At 33.7% G+C, this 17736-nt stretch overlaps 1 protein-coding gene across 1 annotated transcript in view; it reads left to right on the top strand.

Moving 5' to 3' along the window:
• The window catches only part of LOC142972606 (peroxisomal acyl-coenzyme A oxidase 3), a 29467-nt gene that overhangs the window by 3151 nt on the left and 8580 nt on the right, over positions 1-17736 (top strand). The window contains exons 3-6 of the mRNA XM_076113863.1: positions 1847-2008; positions 5672-5830; positions 7959-8106; positions 10062-10236. Of these exons, the coding sequence (XP_075969978.1) occupies positions 1847-2008; positions 5672-5830; positions 7959-8106; positions 10062-10236 (644 nt within the window). The remainder of the gene's footprint in view (positions 1-1846; positions 2009-5671; positions 5831-7958; positions 8107-10061; positions 10237-17736) is intronic.

Genomic DNA, 17736 nt, shown 5'->3' with positions numbered 1-17736 from the left:
TCTGTATTGTATAAGAATATGCTAGTTATTTGCTCCTTAACTAAGGAATGTACCTATTACTTTGGTGTATGGATAAAACAATGAAATAAATATCGGCTTCAATTCGTTAAACAAGTCTCAAGATTATTTATCTACTGTATACAACCTATGGTAAAATTTCAACTGCAGTAAAAAACAGAGTGTAAGGAAGCCTGACCCATATTACACACTACATATGGGACGCATAGCCAGGAAGAGAGAGACTAAAGCCTTTGATAAAGTTGCTGTACTTCCTAGAGTGAGAGGTCCGACACAGTTTACCAATAAAAAGAGATAGCAATATAGTAGTAGGATCAAACAGTCTTGATCGTAGTTTTTATGTCAAAAGTTAAGGACGATATTCAATAAAATAAATTTATCTGGCACTGTACGGATTACGTAGGTCTGTAACTCAAGGAAATCTTGCAATTGTTTATATAATCATGTGATTGTAATCATGTGATTGCCGTTCTACCGTAATGTTTATTTATATGATGCTATACTGGGAATACTATACGGTTTGTATCTTTGAGTACATTTTTTAAGACTCGAGTGGTCAGAAGTAGGCTAGTAAGGTTCTAGACTTCTTTCACAGTCACTTGCTCGTAAGATTCCGTAATGTCGCAAATGGGAACTGAATCTATAAAACTGGGTGCGTACAATTTTGACGCTTAGTAAAATGTTGGCCTATAAAGTATCTAAGAGTCCAATAAACTTTTTGATCTGCACGCTGCGCTCGTGTAAAAGTACAAGCTTAAATCCCTTTCTTCGCCGGTACTTTACCTATCTTTATGCAAATCGTAATCGGTTTAGTGGTTTACCCATCAAGCTGTTCCAGACAGGCATACGATCCCATTTCTGATATACGTTTCTGATATAATAGATAAAAAAAAAACTGCAAAATTCCAAACATTTCAATCGCAAAAACCGGTAATCAGCAGATCTGAAAAGTTTCGAGCGTATCTTAAAGCCTGATATCTATCAATTTGGCCTATCGGAAATGGTTCCTTAGTCATTCAAATCTAATCCCATTATCGTAATGTGGGTGGTACTTGAGTGAATCATTCACAGCATCGCTAGAACGCTCGTGAACGACTTAACGAGATTATGTGGGGATGAGCGCATCAATCTATACGTATTAACCACTTATTGTGATTCGACGATTCCTTCCAGTTTGATGTTAGATGATTTGGAAATATTATGGAGAAAATATGTGTGTATTATAACAGCGAAAATTTTAATAAAGGACTGCATTGAAACGGAAAAAAAAATCCACTAACCTACCTACTACTTATGAGGTCACATAGCAAGTAGCCCAAGAGCCCAATTGTTCTTACTTACTGACTGATTGAGACAGTGAAACGCTCCACTATGCGTTTAATAAATTTTATAGTTAGAAGAACGTTCGGAAACGAGTTCTGATTTCTCCCTAATCCCTATCTTTTTTGGTTTATCCAAATTATCGTTGAACTTGGTTGAGCAGCTTTCGCGATTGCACCCGTTACGAAGACGTTTCAGTGCATTCCCGAATCGAAATGGTTCTTTAAGTTTACTGTCTCAACGCTCCTGCGGGGATATCATAAGCTCAGTTGGCAACTAATGTACGTCAAAGTGTTAGCTACTATGCAATGCATTGCTGCTTTGACGTAACGTGTTAATCACTATAATCCAAAAAAGAAAACAATGTACAGCATAGTAGCTTTCAAATAGTTGTAAACTGAGGAACGTGATAGCCCCGGTCACCGACTTCCGCGTGGTTGTACAGTTTTAATAAAATTAAGATGTACCTGAATATCGGACGGTATTTATATCTGTATGTTTGTTTCAGTACAAAATATGGCACGCGTTGGAGAAGGACCCCCTATTCGCACACAACACAGTGACCCCTAGCGTAGAGGAACAGAAACGAATCACCCAGCTACAGGTGAAGAAAATTAACGAGTACAAATTCCACACCAAGGAAATGGTCAACTCAAGTTATAGTATAAGGGTTAGTTGAACAAATCTTCATTATTCTCTAACATAGGTTGGCACGTGAAATAAGAACCAAGAAAAGGTCTATTAAAAACATGTTTTTTTTTAAATAAATTTGCCGTTCTTTTCGTGTTTACCTTTCATTTGCCAGACAGAGAATTTTAATTCGAAAGGGTTTACAATACGCGCTTCTCAAAGCTCAATTCTCTTTTGGTGTTCGCGGCTTCTCACAGCCTTTATTATACGGGAATTAACGCGAACTTGCGTTTACCTTGGATTTCTTGACGTTTCGCCATGGTCGCAAGACGACTTAATTTTTTTTATACCAAGGCTATATGTTCCTCTCACAAACAGGAGTATCAAAATAAAAATCGGTCTTGTTAAAATGAAAAAGTCTAAGAATCAAAGTCCGTGAGACGTAATAAACTTGGCAAAAAAGGAAAAATATAGCGAGTCATAAAATCCTCAAATCCTGCAGCTCTAGATTAAATGTTTGTAAAGTCATGATTTCATTGCGGAATTATGTTATTACGTAATTCAAACTGCATGTTTCAAATAACTTGAACAGTTAACATATATGTTTAACAGTTGATTTGAGCATTTATACTAAAACTGACCATAGGAGATATTACTTAAACGAATTCAGAGAAGGCGGTTTCCTGCTGCTGCTGTAGATCAATAATATGTATTATTTTTGTGTGTTGAATTGATCAGCGCATTCTATGGCAACATTTTTTTATTAATGTCAAACTCGGTACGAATTTTTCGGTAGCATAAATGCAGAAAATCGCGTTACAGTTTAGTTTAAAGCTGATTGGAGGAAGAAAGAAACAAACATACTTATAAGAATTAAATTTTCCGGGTATTACTTTTATTTGTCAGCGTTTTACAAAACTAAGCATGGAAATATGGGATATTCTTTATCGGTAGAACAGTAAACAATTTTTAAAAAACATTAAAACAGTGACTCACTAGTATAGTATATTTACTTTAGTATCGTTATCAGTTATCAAATACGTACACATTTTTCTTAACATTCTTAAGATGTTACGAGACATTGAGGCAACATATTGCAGACAAGTTCTTCTGCATGTACCTGTTTCTATATTATAATTATAGTACTGTAATTTTTATTATTGTACGTCTTGCACCTTCCCGTCTGAGTGAGATGGGTTTTTGATCTTGCCTACTCTCTAGGCAATCGATTTCAACAAATATTTGTGGACGCCGCTTCCAAGAGAACCGTATGCGCAAACAAATACATAGTTTTACCCATTCACTTGATTTTAATTTGTCACCTTGTTTTGAAAAAGACAACTCCTGTTTTCATAATTGCTTTCGTGTCCCTACAACTTTTACATACAAAAAATGGACATCACGACAATTAGGTTTAAAGTTTTTATACAGTGCTTGTCCAAAGTTTATATAATATGTGTATAGCCTTCAGCCTTGATTTGTAGGCTAGCATTAGAGTTCTGAAAATCAATATTAGAATAATGCATTATGTAAATTGCAGAGTAGCTGATGGTTTTAGTCTATTCGGCCCAATCGATCGTTCACAGTAGCCCTGACATGTTGCAAACAAAATTGCGGTGCATTTTTATGACGAACTGAATATCAAACGAAGATGTAACATTCGACAAATCATTTTCTGATGCTTAAAACAAGCGAATTGTTTAAAACTATTTGATTGGGCAGTTTTTCATGCTGAGTATAGGTCTCTCCCTCAGTACGCTATTTGTCTCGCGATATTGCTTGATTGGCCATACGTAATCCATATGGCCGATATAGCGTGATATGTAAATTAGAAAAAAAATTAAAAGTTATAAAAAAAAACACAAATAATAATATTTATACTTTAATAAATAATCAGTCTCTATAATCAAAAACAATACAAAGTACAAAAAATCTAAACAAGAAAATACATTTATTACTTAGCAAAACAATCATGTAATTCAAAAAAACAATCAATGCACATTGCAGGAGAATCTGGGCAATTTTTACATTCAGTAGTAGTGTTTATTCTTTTTTTATTTTTATAACAATTTTTGCAATCCTTTCTCGACGTAGCATTTACCATTTTGCCAGAAGTTAGACGTCGCGGTTTGACGTTTTCTATTTTAGATAGTTTATGTTGCTCGCTGCCATCTACACGTCTCCTTTGTAAAGGTTGTGGCTCAGATGGAAGTTCTGGCAAATATGATTAGGGCCCTTGTTATGAGGACATATGTTGCGGTTTAGTGGGTATGCCCGCCCTTCTAACGGAATTTGCACATAGCCCCGCACTCCTCCTTGGGTGCTGGTGTATGCATAATGCGCATACGCACCACTCCCATCGTCGTGAGCCGGGGCGATCACATAACGATTCCGATAAGTGTGTTACAGTAGGGAATTACATACAAAAAATACTGATGAGCTCGAGTTTATACGGTGACGACCCGTTTCCGAGTTGATACGTGTGCTTACGACCTTAAATCAACTTCAGAGTGGTCGCTTCACAATGAAAATTGCTTAAGATAGTTAATTCTAGCAAAATCAATCATTATTTTATGTTTCACAGCACTTTCAGAAATGAATAAATGTTTGAATATTATGAATCTTCAAACCTGTATAAGTAACTCAGTTCATAGCGATCCTACCGGTTTCGTGCCAGATTAACTATTGCTTCAAATGGCTAGCTCTATCGATATATGCCACTTTGTTTTTGCTGGCCGGCCGGTACTTTGAAAAAAGGCCCAAAGATGTATGGAGCCTGGATGATTTCCTTTCATGCAAATTGGTTCAGTAGTTTAGGCGTGATACAGACTGAGTTATCTTCGCATTTATAATATTAGTATGGATTTTTGACCCGTCGCGATTTGTAAAGACATCAAAAACAAAATCATGGAAATTTTTGGAGCTACGAATAACCCAGGTTTATGACCCATAAATAAATATTACGATTTATTTTGATCCTGGTTGTAATTTATGTCTGCCATTCGTATTGTTCATCGATTCCCACGCCATATACGACTAATTGAAATCATTATTAAAGCAATAAAATGCAGAGTTCCTTAATTTCCTCGTAAAATAACGCAAAAAAAACATTAATCCTATTTTAAAAATACAGGCATAATTTTGAAAACAATGCTATAGCGACAAGTACATGCATATCAACATCAGATATAAATATTCACATATTAACAATAGGTGTTTGTGTGGAGACCAGCGGCTTGATCACGTATCTCAGTTGACATTGAAAATGATAATCACTTTCTCGTAGTGGCCAACGAGTGTCAAATTACAATTTCGTATCCTCTAACTTCGGTTGCCAACTAAAATACGAATGCTCACTAAAAGACGGTACCGTCGAGTATCAAAAGTTTGACATTTAAAATGTACTGCCAAACTAGTTCCTACGACGCTCATTAGAGGCGCAGCTGATCAGATTTTCATACAAATTTTTGTACTTTAATCGTTGGTAGTCGATAGTAGTAGTGAATCGAGCTACAATTGACAGCTGATTTTTGTTGGTAAAAGGTAGCCTATGTCCTTTCTCGAGTATCAAAATATTTCCATACCAAATTTAATGCAAATTGGTTCAGTAGTTTAGACGTGATTGAGTAACAGACAGACAGACAGTGTTACTTTCGCAATTATAATATTAGTATGGATATTAACAATAAGTTTTTATATTCAGACCAGATCGATAATGACGATCAACGAGGCGGTGCAGTCGCTGAACCCTAGCGTGTCCGTGAAGATGGCTATCGGCATATATCTGTTCTCAAATGCCCTGCTGTCCCTCGGCACGGAGAGACATCTTAAGTTCTATGAAGCTACTTTTGTAAATAGAGAGGTAAGTGGGTTAACATTTTAGTGTCTTGTGTCTCTTTTCCTCTTAGATCATTTGTGGATCCTGAAAATGAGGAATCTATTTCGATGACATTCTTGACGTCTCTTACCCCCGGTTTCTGAGGTACATTTAACGGTAGTTTATCTATTCAATAGCTATACATCATAAAAAAAAAATGCCGCTAAATGTATTCATTATTTGAAACTATAGATTAATTCTACTTTTATCGTTAGTTTTTTCTCTAGTAAGTAGTATATTGTCGAGTGTGTAGGGAAAATTATAAATTAGAAAGGACTGGTAAGAATAGTACTTTGTTTGACCCGGGAATTGATCCCGAGACCTCGGTCGGGTACACTACCGACACATGAATGTGCCACTGAGGTTCATTTTCTCAGATAGGCAGTTTTGCTCGGAAATTCTTGCGCTAAGGTTGTAAGACTTAAAGTGCAACTAATATTTAGTATTCTTACACTAAATAGGTTTACAATAAAATGCTTATAACATATGAATAAAGTACGTGTCAACTCGCATTTAAACCACCCACTAGTTGCAAATCATTATCTCATATGTATTTTGGCAAGGTCTCGCACTATGACGTCACTTCCTATTGATACTTGTTATGTTGCTAAAATGTATTTATTTCGTCCTAACTTATACTCTTAGTTAGCTAGAAATATATAAAAAAATCTGCAAATTGGCTCTTCAATCGATTAAACAGTTTAGCTGTTATAGCCTAACATATTGAAACAATGTTTTTATTCTTTTTTCTTAATTACGTCTTACTGTTCTTAAGTGATCGTTGATTGTTATGAAACTATATTAAAGGTACAGACACGCCATTTTTACTGTTTTATTATATTTATAGATTGTAGTATTATTTTTAGTAGCTATGCATGAAGTCTATTGGTTGTCTACTTATAGCGTGATTATAAAATAGGCTTTATCGTAAGAACCTTATAAAAATACAAAAATATTTATTTCCGTGTCATTAAAATATTACTGTGCATAAACGCGTTAAGATAAAACATTCGCATTGTTTTGATAGAGGGCGTTAATGGCTATTCATACGCACACACACATAACTGCGCCCGCGCATATGGTAGTGTGTACACTTGTACAGTTATGTGCACAAATATATATGCCTTGAAATTTGTAGAATATTTTCAATAAAAATGGTTAATTATATTATTCGTGTTATACCTTTAGCAGGTCTACAATTTTAACATAACTTATTTGCAAATTACACCGTGTTGAACACTTTAATAAAAAAAATAGTGTACAGCAACTAGCTTTGTTCTACTTATATCGCGAAACAATATGTTTGTTTTGAGTAAAGATGCTTTATCCGACACCTAAAGGATTTAAGCACATTATGTGCTTGCGACTGTAGGTACATGTATATAAAATATTGACCTTCATGCTAATATTTTCAAATGTAAAATATCCATAGTAAAGAAAATAACTGCATTAAAGAAATTCTCTTATCACTGTTTTTTAAATGGGCCGCCATTAGTAAGAAATTAACGGACCTTAACGAATTATAATCGATTTTCAATTTAATATACGTATTGCACAATTTAGTGGCAATACTTTTTATTGTGCGGAAAAATACTTGATATGTAATAAAAAATACTATTTACGGCTATTTAATCAAACGAGTAGATAACAAAACTTGTAATATGTGGTATTTTTAATATGCTTCTTGATGGCCAAGACCTCAGGCAGAATGGTTTCTGTCAATTAATTTTCGCTGGAGTTTAATACATTAGACCTAACCTCTTTACAATTGCTCTGCTTCTGGTGGGTTCAATTCCCACTGAACAAACATTTCAAACATTCAACTTCAATATCATAAATAGCTCTAAATGTAAAACACAGTAAAATTTAAAAGTTATCACGTATCTATATCTGATAATAGATTTTATAAAATAACCGTAACAGAGTAAAAAATCCACACTTTAGTTAACTGCTATATCACTTAATTTTCTATAAGATTTTGGCCCCGCCTACAAATTATTTACTGGGATAACTCTGCAGTTTATTCCCTTCAGTTTTCGAGGACCACCTCCTATTTCATTAAACTACTCACTAATATGTGATATATGAACTAAATACTCGTGTTTTCTTCCAGACACTAGCAAGTTTCGCGCTAACAGAAATAGCGCACGGTTCAGACGCCCGCCTCATGCGTACGACGGCTACGTACGACCCGCAGCACAAGCAGTTCGTCATACACACGCCCGACTTCGAAGCCGCTAAATGCTGGGTTGGTAATCTAGGTAAAACTTTGTGTGACAATTACTTTGTTTTGATAAATTTATGTGTGTATCAATCGCTAGGCTAATGTGCCTGGTTTTAACGTTCGAACTTACTCCCTCTCCGGTATTTAATCTTGAGTTCTCCTGATCATCGTAAAGTTTAACTGCAGCGCGGTTCTCTACCACTATCAACTATCGTCAATTGGCTAGCTTTCGAGGAATTTTGTATGTAAATCTCATCAACGCCTCAGGAGTAAGGGCAGCAGGGCAGTTTCTCTTCTTGGTTGCATTTATAAAATAATACATTATATAAGTAGACAAACGTAATAAAATCGACTCTAATTAGATATTAGGGTTATAATTATAAACATTTTTTACTAATAAACATATTAGCTATTCAAAAACAAATCACGTGTAGTTATCGATTGCATGTATCACGATAGGCTGAGAACTAACTGCGATTAATTCAAGTAGGCTTATGTGACCGGTCCTCGTGGTATGACGTCATCACTCTAATGATACTAATAGCACTTCAATGGTACTAGGTTCTTTGGGGATATCTTTGCATGAGCTCCCGTTATTTTGGGAACTGTATCGATATCGGTTTAGTAGTTTAGACGTCAAAGTATACAAAAATAAAATAAAATGTAGCCCATTAATGTCTCACTGCTGGGCAAGGGTCTCCTCCCGTAATGAGGGAGGGGTTTGGCCTTAAGTTCACCACGCTGGCCAAGTGCAGGTTGGGAACTGTAAGACAACATACAAGAAAAAAAAACAATCTATACTAATATAATAAAGCTGAAGAGTTTGTTTGTTTGTTTGATTGTTTGTTTGTTTGTTTGTTTGTTTGTTTGTTTGTTTGTTTGTTTGAAGGCGCTAATCTCAGGAACTACTGGTCCGATTTGAAAATTCTTTCAGTGTTAGATAGCCCATTTATTGAGGAATGCTATAGGCTATAAAACATCACGCTACGGTCATAAGGAGCGGAGTAGCAACGAAAAATGTTACAAAAACGGGGAAAATTTTGACCCATTCTCTTAGGTGACGCAAGCGAAGTTGCGCGGGTCAGCTAGTATTTTATAAAACTCTTCCGTTATCAACTGATGTACGACGTACACCCGAAACTAAAAAGGGTAAAAGTTGATATTTGGTATGAAGATTCCTTAGGAAGTGTAGACGAGCTCTAAAAGAGGATTTTTGATCCCCCTCCCCCAACCGAAGGGGGTAAAGCTCAAAGCGGGCAGAGCCACGGGCGGGAAGCAAGTCTTTTATACATTTCATTAGTATGAATTTAATCCATTCCTTTTGCAACAGTTGCCCTCCCATTAGTAGTAGGTTTACGAACTTGAGACCATGACTTTTGAAAGAAAGATCATAATTTTAATACTGTTATTGTATTCAATAAATTACTCAAATTATAATTATGTATTGTTTTGTTTGCATGCTATTGTTACGTTAATTAAAATTAATTTGATGCAAATCAAAATACCTACTCAATAAAAAGGTGCATAGGTCATGGTTTTTGTTAATTTATTAGTAATTTCATTTTCTTTTTTGAGTTTCGATAATTGCACCCATACACACATTCCATTAATACCTACTCACAAAATTATTCCAAGCTCTTTGTAACATCATCACTATTGGCCCACGTCCATGTATTGAAAACGATTCAGACAGATAAATATTTGTAACTAAGGATATTCGTTCGTGGCTTAAAAAGCTTATGCGGGCGTAACAACCGCGACCCTATTTTTGACCAAATTGAATGATTTCTATTTGAATTTCTAAAAGAACACATGTTTCATATATTTCCAATTAATATAACATGAGACATTTTCGAAATCCAACGCCTAATCCCGCCCTCGTTTGGGAGGAGACCCTTGCTCAGCAGTGGGACAGTCATAGGTTTAAAAAAAAACTAAATTATTATTGGATTATAGTTTTCTATTCCTCCTAAGTTTTTCTTCTGCTTTCAGGTAGGACATGTACACATACACTGCTGTTTGCACAGCTAATCACTCCAGACGGAACGAACCATGGTCTGCATGGGTTCGTGGTGCCCATCAGGAATCCCGAGACGTTGGAGACATATCCTGGACTCATCGTAGGAGATATGGGGGAGAAGATTGGAGTTAATGGAATTGATAATGGGTGAGTGACATTTTCTTAGCATCTTTAACTAAATTTGAAAGTTCAGTTCTCATAGCTAGCTTAGTTGTAATGATATAACGATTAAATACAAGTCTTAATCTCAAGAGATGATAGATGCCAAGATGATTAATGTTTAGCAATGAACAAACTGCAGTAACTTGATTTATAAATAAGCAAAAGTGTCAACCATGATCGAATACTGAAGCAGAAATAAAAAATCACTCCTTGTATCAGTCTTAAACTTGTATGGTAGTGATAGAAAAAAATATAGAAGACATAAAATTGTAACTTAAATGAAAGATAAGTCTGATATGCGTCGAAAAGTTGAGTGTTCGTTGCAAATATTGTCAAAAGAAATGAACGTGTACGGGCGTATACGTACATTCAACATTAGAAGAAAAATATACGTGCGAATATTAAGGTACCTAGAAATATGTGCGAATAAAATCAGGCCTATTCGTTGCAAAGTATGCATATCGTATTTACTCATGCATTTCAATATCATTACTATCTGTAGTACAATAATCTATTCATAATATAACCGCTATCCGCGATAACGATACTATCTATCGATAAGAGTTATATCGATACATACGATAGTATCGATGACGGAAATCGAATTACAATTATTATTTATGAATAACCAACTAATTTGGTTTCACAAATAATATTTAAATCACAGCTGTATTAGTATCTAATTATCTATAATAATTAAAATATTTATTTAATCTTTAGAGGACTTAAAATTACACGACACTTTGATTATTTTTGTCACGTGCGTTTTATAAATAATGTGTTTATGTAACTTAAACATCTGTTCAATTACAATTGGTTTATATGATGGACTGAATCAAACACTGAGACCTAAAAACTATGTATATAAATAAAAATTATTCAACGAAATATATAGGTATGTACGCTCATAACTTTTCAACAACTAATCTAACTGTCGGGACAACGTTAGTATGGGATCGATGGGATCACAAGCTCATGAGAATAGAATGAACGGAATAAAATTATTCTATACCCGTACGAAGTCGGACCAGTCGGCTAGTAATATAATAAAAATGCACAACACTAGTAAATTACCGATGAAAGTTCGGTTAAAAAGAACATATGTATATAGCTTTTACATACCGTTTGCCACTAACTTACTAAATTCCACTCGAAATCTCAGTATTTTAGTTTCATGTACATATTTGTTAAAGAAGCATTGTCTGTAGTAGGATGGGCTTTTTGAAGTAATCGCAATGTTTTATTTTTCCTGTTATTGATATTTTGTTTTGTTACTAAGAAGTATTGATGTGCTGACTCAAATAGAGCATTGACGTCAATCAACGCTAAGTAATATGTCGTCCCAGTTTTGTCCAATTTGCTTATATTCTACTTGCATTATGCGTTTGTACACCACTACTATGCTTTTGCTGTGAATGCGATTGACAAGAGAAACCATTTTATTATAATAAATTTATTTTATCTTTATCTTACCTTCACTTATTAAGAAAAAGAGATTGGCTATGTTGATACTATGTACTTATATTCTCTATATATGCATAAAAAATAAATAAGGGACAATTTTCCATACATCATTTCATGCTATCTTTGATGTTTTGACAGATTCCTTATACACCCCCAGTCTTCAAAATAGACGTGTAAGCTCTGAATAATCAAACAATGTTATGTCACTTCCACCCAATACCGGCATAGCACCGCGAATCTCTAAAGTCTGTTACGGAGTATCGAGACTTGGATATTTAAAATGTACTGAAAAATAGTTGCTTCGGTGTCCGCTAGAGGCGCAGATCAGATTTTCATACAATATTTCTCGATAGGTAGCCGGTTTTCGATTTAGCGGTAGTTTATCTATTCAATAACGTTTTTTTATATGAGTTTTAGCTATCGAATAAATGTACCTCAGAAACCGGGGGTTAGTAAGTGCTTGTTCTCATGGGAAGAACCGAATCATCAGAGAAATGCTCTATATTGAATACATAGTAATAATAACTAATACTTGTCTCCATTCTACCGATAAGTATATAAGGTATTCCCCTAACGTGTCACACTTGTAGAACAACAATGCTATTGAATAAATTACTTATACATAAAGAATAAATACGTAATTTGACATTGTCTAACCTTATTATTAAGTAAACATTCGTGACACATACAGAATACATTAGAATGTTTTATAAATTAACTTTGTATATTAAGAGTTGTGATAGTTTGTGCTAATGGATGTATGTTTGTTACACTTTCACGCGAAAACTACTGAACGAATTTAGCTGCAATTTAGCAATTCTAAAATTTTACTTTAAAATGAAGTTATAGTACTAGAATCGAGTATATAATGTGCGTAGTACTCGTAACCGGCGGTCCTGTAAAGATGTATGGATGTGAATGAGGCAAAGGAAGTTTGTGCATTGCAGAGATCGTAGTATTGGCGTTCTTGGGTCTGCCTATACCTGAGGAAAAAGGCGTCGTATATAAATGCGATATTTTAAAATAATTACTTATATTACAGACAATATTAGACTTGACTGTGTCATATTTAATATTGATTACTATGACGTACAAATTCCAGTTATCCATTAAACCACTCAAATCAATTCGCGATCTTTAAAGTAATAATTACTTACTGACAATAAATCATGCGATTATACTTGAACTTAATTATGGGCAAATTATAAGTGATTTATGAGATATTTTAAAAAGACCTTGTTATATTTATCATTATGAATATCTTATTTTTTTTTTTAAATGCTGCCTCTGTAGTCTGATCTAGGGATTGCAATCCGGTCTACCGGATCCGGTGTTTGTATTTGAAATATTTTCGTTGAGTGAGATAATAATTAGTATGCTCTCCTCTAGTATGTAGGTACTTACAGATAATTACATTAATAACTGAGACTGATTATTTGAATACTTAGAATTATTATATCTTAATTTCATTAGCTCAGAAAAGACGAATAACTACTAATCATTTATGGTTAAAAATGAAAAGTATTCATTCGTCTTTTCTGAGCTAATGAAATTAAGATATAATAATTCTAAGTATTCAAATAATCAGTCTCAGTTATTAATGTAATTATCTGTAAGTACCTACATACTAGAGGAGAGCATACTAATTATTATCTCACTCAACGAAAATATTTCAAATACAAACACCGGATCCGGTGGACCGGATTGCAATCCCTAGTCTGGTCAGTAGTATTTACGACTGCCGAGGTATTAGAATATTTGTCAACAGTAACCCGGAGTTGGCTAACGTGCCCAGTTTATGGCAATAAAAGCTTGCACACTATTACATGGTTTATAATAGCGAAACGTAGGTATACTTCAAAGACCTCTGCCTACAATTTTGGGTACAGCGCGATAATGTTATTACCTACGACGATTTTTATAAAGTATTTTAACCCCGCTTTATTTTTAGTACATAAACTTTACTGACGTCATTACGTTAATTACATTCCTTTTTACGGCTCAATGACAAATTGATACTATTATATTTAAATGAGTGCAATTATAGTGACATGTCTGTCAGTACTTTAAACTTGTAAATTACTAATTGATCTTCGAACAATTAGGTCAAAGAGTAACGAAATATTAATTAATTTGCTGATAAAATTACTTCATTCAAACAGTATTTTTTTAAAAGGTGGGAAATTATTCTTGCTTTTATACTCTGGGTGGTATAAGACTATTCAGTTATGGCTCCGCTGACTGGCCTACGGACTTTCTGATACAGGGTCTCCAAATCACACTTAAGACCATTGACCAGTGGCGGTCATAGGTCTAATAGAAACCAGCGTAGGCGCGGCGAAGATACTAAAAACAAATCAATTTTGAATAAACTAACTAAAACTACGGTAGTATTATTACTTATTCTGTGCTAAAACTTAATTCCTTATGACATGAAGGCTTGTGTTGGGCCTCAATAACACTCTATATTTTAATCATTGACTCGTGGAATTTATTTATTTTTCGGAATCCCTCGTTTACTTATTATAATTATTAAGGGTCTAGTAAGCTAGTAGGCTATTTTTTATGATAATATAGTTAACATTAAACTGGTCAATGCAAACCATGCATATTTTGGCGCTCCACATGTACTGCAAAATAATTCTTATGTTCTGCATACATACTACATTTTCTTCCATATCTCTAACTAGTATATGATAAAGAATACGACACCTATTCATGCGTAATCTCTTATCAGTTAACTCGAAACTTATGAGTAATGCGTTCTGGTAAATGCAAAAATATTGTACGTTGGACTTTGGACCTTAACTACACCAAAATAAGAGTTACAATCACTTGTATTTTTGTTTTTTGTAGGGAATATCTAGTACTTGGTAGAGTTTAAACTATTGACTCAAGTGCCTACTTATATATTCATAATATTTGTAATATTATATAAATGTTGTCATCACTAAACCTCTTGTAATGTTTGACGCAGTCTGTTACGTTTAGAAATGTGGGGGACAAATATCTTGTTAAAAATCTTGTGACGTGTATTCAGTTTACTCTAAATATTAAGTTCGAGTTATTTAGTCTGAAAAAGTTGAATTTACTTTTACCCAACCATAATGTTGTTTCTATTACACAGCGCAGATACAAATAAAAGTCGTCGGTAAAAACATACACACATACATAGTATCACGCCTTTTTCTTATGTGGGTATGTAGAGATCGAAAACCACCACTTGGTACGATCCTTACAAATTTCCCTTGCTTGATTTATGTCCATACATCTTGTCATATGTCCATGTGTTACGAATGTGCTCCTGGTGCATGGCTCATGCCACCATACAGTAATTTAAAAATAATATGTTTCTAATGTCTTAAACATAATGAGGTACTTTATTTCATCTTTCAGTAAAGCCCTCTTACAATTTTCTTATTGCAAACATAACAGTAATACGGAAAGAAAAATATTACAAAATTACTTTTTCATCAAAACATGATTATGTCAAAAGAAAATCTTATGTTTTCGTCAAACCCCCAAGAATAATTGAGTAAGAAATATAATTTGTCCACAAAAAATAATATGAATCTTTTTAGTAATTACACTTTTATGTTATTACTTTATTAAGATTATAATAAAAGTAGGAAAGCTTTGCCTTTGAACTAGTAACTCGAGAATACTGATACTCAATTATAAATCTCGAAAATTATATTACAAGTTGCTATAATCATTGCCTCTTAAGAATAATAGGGCCCGGATTCACTTATAAGTTAGGCTGTTTCTAAGTCTTCTGGCTATTAAGCTAAGTGTATACTTATATCATTTTATTCCTATATCGTAAAAATTTTCATTACCAAATTTTCTTTACAATTCATTATTACATAATAATACAAAATATCACATAACGTTGCCATTACATAACAATATTAGAAATAAAACGCTATCGCCAAATTATAGGTTAATGATATCAAGGCTTTCCTTATCAGCCGGCATTTTTGTACCGTTATCAGTTATGTTATAACTGGCGTTATGTCACTGTGACTGTGATCAGATGATTGTGCGAGTGAGATAGTTTTAAAAGAGGGAGATAGCTAATGTGAGATATGGATGGAAAGATGTGAATGAAAGTGTAGTAATATGATTGTGAAATAAGGGTCTCCTACGTGGAAGCAAGTCAGATCTGCTCTTTACAGTTGGCGAGATCACAAATCCGTTTTTCTGTGAAAATTACTTACTTACTGAATAATCGTCGTACTTATTGAAAAAAAACTCTCTTGTTTTAGAAAACGATGTATTATTTTGGGAAATTTTAAAGTACCTAAATAAGTTGAGTTAATAAGAAGTAATACGTTTGAGCAGGTGACTTTAACTAGGATACATAGGACTTACGATTCACGCAAAAATTATTTTAACGAATAGTAAGTGATGAATAATGATGAAAATTTGTAAATCAATTTTACATAATATTTTATTCATAAAGACCATAAAAACTAAATATTCGTATTTATCATAATTTATGACAAATTCTATTACATCCTATTGCGATCATTAATTTTGTGATAAAACTAATAGACATTTATAAAGTGATTTGTCATTCTGTCTGATTAATTGTGTGATATCGAATGTTTTATAGATTTTCCTACGTCGAAAATGTTCAAGTTTATTTTCATTACTTAGCTTCATTTGATAGAATGTCGTGGGAATAGAGATAAGGTATTATGAAAAAACTAAAAAGCCACTTGCTACGGTCCTTCCAAACGTCTTTTTTGCCTTGTTCATATAAGAAAAATATAACGAGGTTAAATTTTAACTATGAAATTTATTTACATTAGTCAACCAGCGGTAGCTTGGTATAAGTTGGCACCTCTCACGCAAGTGGTCGATGGTTCGAACCCGAGACTACACACCAATGAGAAGTTATGTGTGTATTAGAAATAACTATTACTTGCTCTAACGGTGGCCAGCGTGGTGCACTCAAGGCCCTTCCCTCGTTTGGGAGGAGACCCTTGCTCAGCAGTGGAACAGAAATGAGTTAAAAAAAAAAAATATTTCAAAAGATTGCAGTCTTCATAGGTCTTGTATTACTATTTCTTATAGTTCAATTCAGTGGATAGTTGACTATTACACCACTGATAACGTCTTTATTATGATAATAAATCTATGACATCTATCTAATAGTTACTATCACACGGAAATAATAAATACTTATTAACTGGGTAATAGAAAAATGATCTATTAATACTGCGATAAAGATGAATTATAATTGCGTAGATATTATTACTGGGAATCTGTCTTTACGATGTCTCATAAATGTTACTAAGAATGTATGATTCATTGATGTAATTGTAAGGTGCCACTGACCTCGAAAAGATTATCACATTATCGTACTTACGTGTTTCAATTAATTAATTCATAAACTTGTAGTTATACTGAAATTATTCTCTGATAAGTGTAGAAAGCAAACAGATTTGTGAAGAGTTTACATTTGTATTTTCTTGGCAATTGCGCTCACCGATCGGAAAAAAATCTGTGGTTTAAACATCTGACGCGGTTTTCCTATGGATGGATTACCGTTTAGTGCAATTTGAACTGATCAAATTATTTATTTATTTGTCAAACATATGTGATACATAAAATATATAATAGGTCTTTTAGAATAAAAGTTTACAATGCTATTTCTTGTCGCTAGGACGCACAATATTTTATTGATAAAAGAAGGTCCCAGTTGGTATTAATCAAGATAACTATACATAACTAGTAGTGGTTTCACCTCCTCTTTAAAGATGGATAGAATTTTGATTTTTTTTTTTCATACGTTAGATGTCACTAAATTTATCAAAAATCCTTATGAATAGTTTTCTATTTTAGCAAACTTTTCCCTTTCGCGAGTTTGTGTTATTTATTCCACGACATTATGTTATTCTATTTTGTTGCAAAATCAAAATTTTCCTCTAAAACCATACCTTTAAATGCAAAAACAAAAAGTAACAGGAAAATCCGCATTGTAACAAAAATGTATTGTAATTATTTTGCATA

The sequence above is a fragment of the Anticarsia gemmatalis genome, chromosome 4, assembly GCF_050436995.1.
Source record: "Anticarsia gemmatalis isolate Benzon Research Colony breed Stoneville strain chromosome 4, ilAntGemm2 primary, whole genome shotgun sequence".
In the NCBI taxonomy this organism is placed as follows: domain Eukaryota; kingdom Metazoa; phylum Arthropoda; class Insecta; order Lepidoptera; family Erebidae; genus Anticarsia; species Anticarsia gemmatalis.
This window is presented reverse-complemented; position numbering and strand designations above follow the sequence as displayed.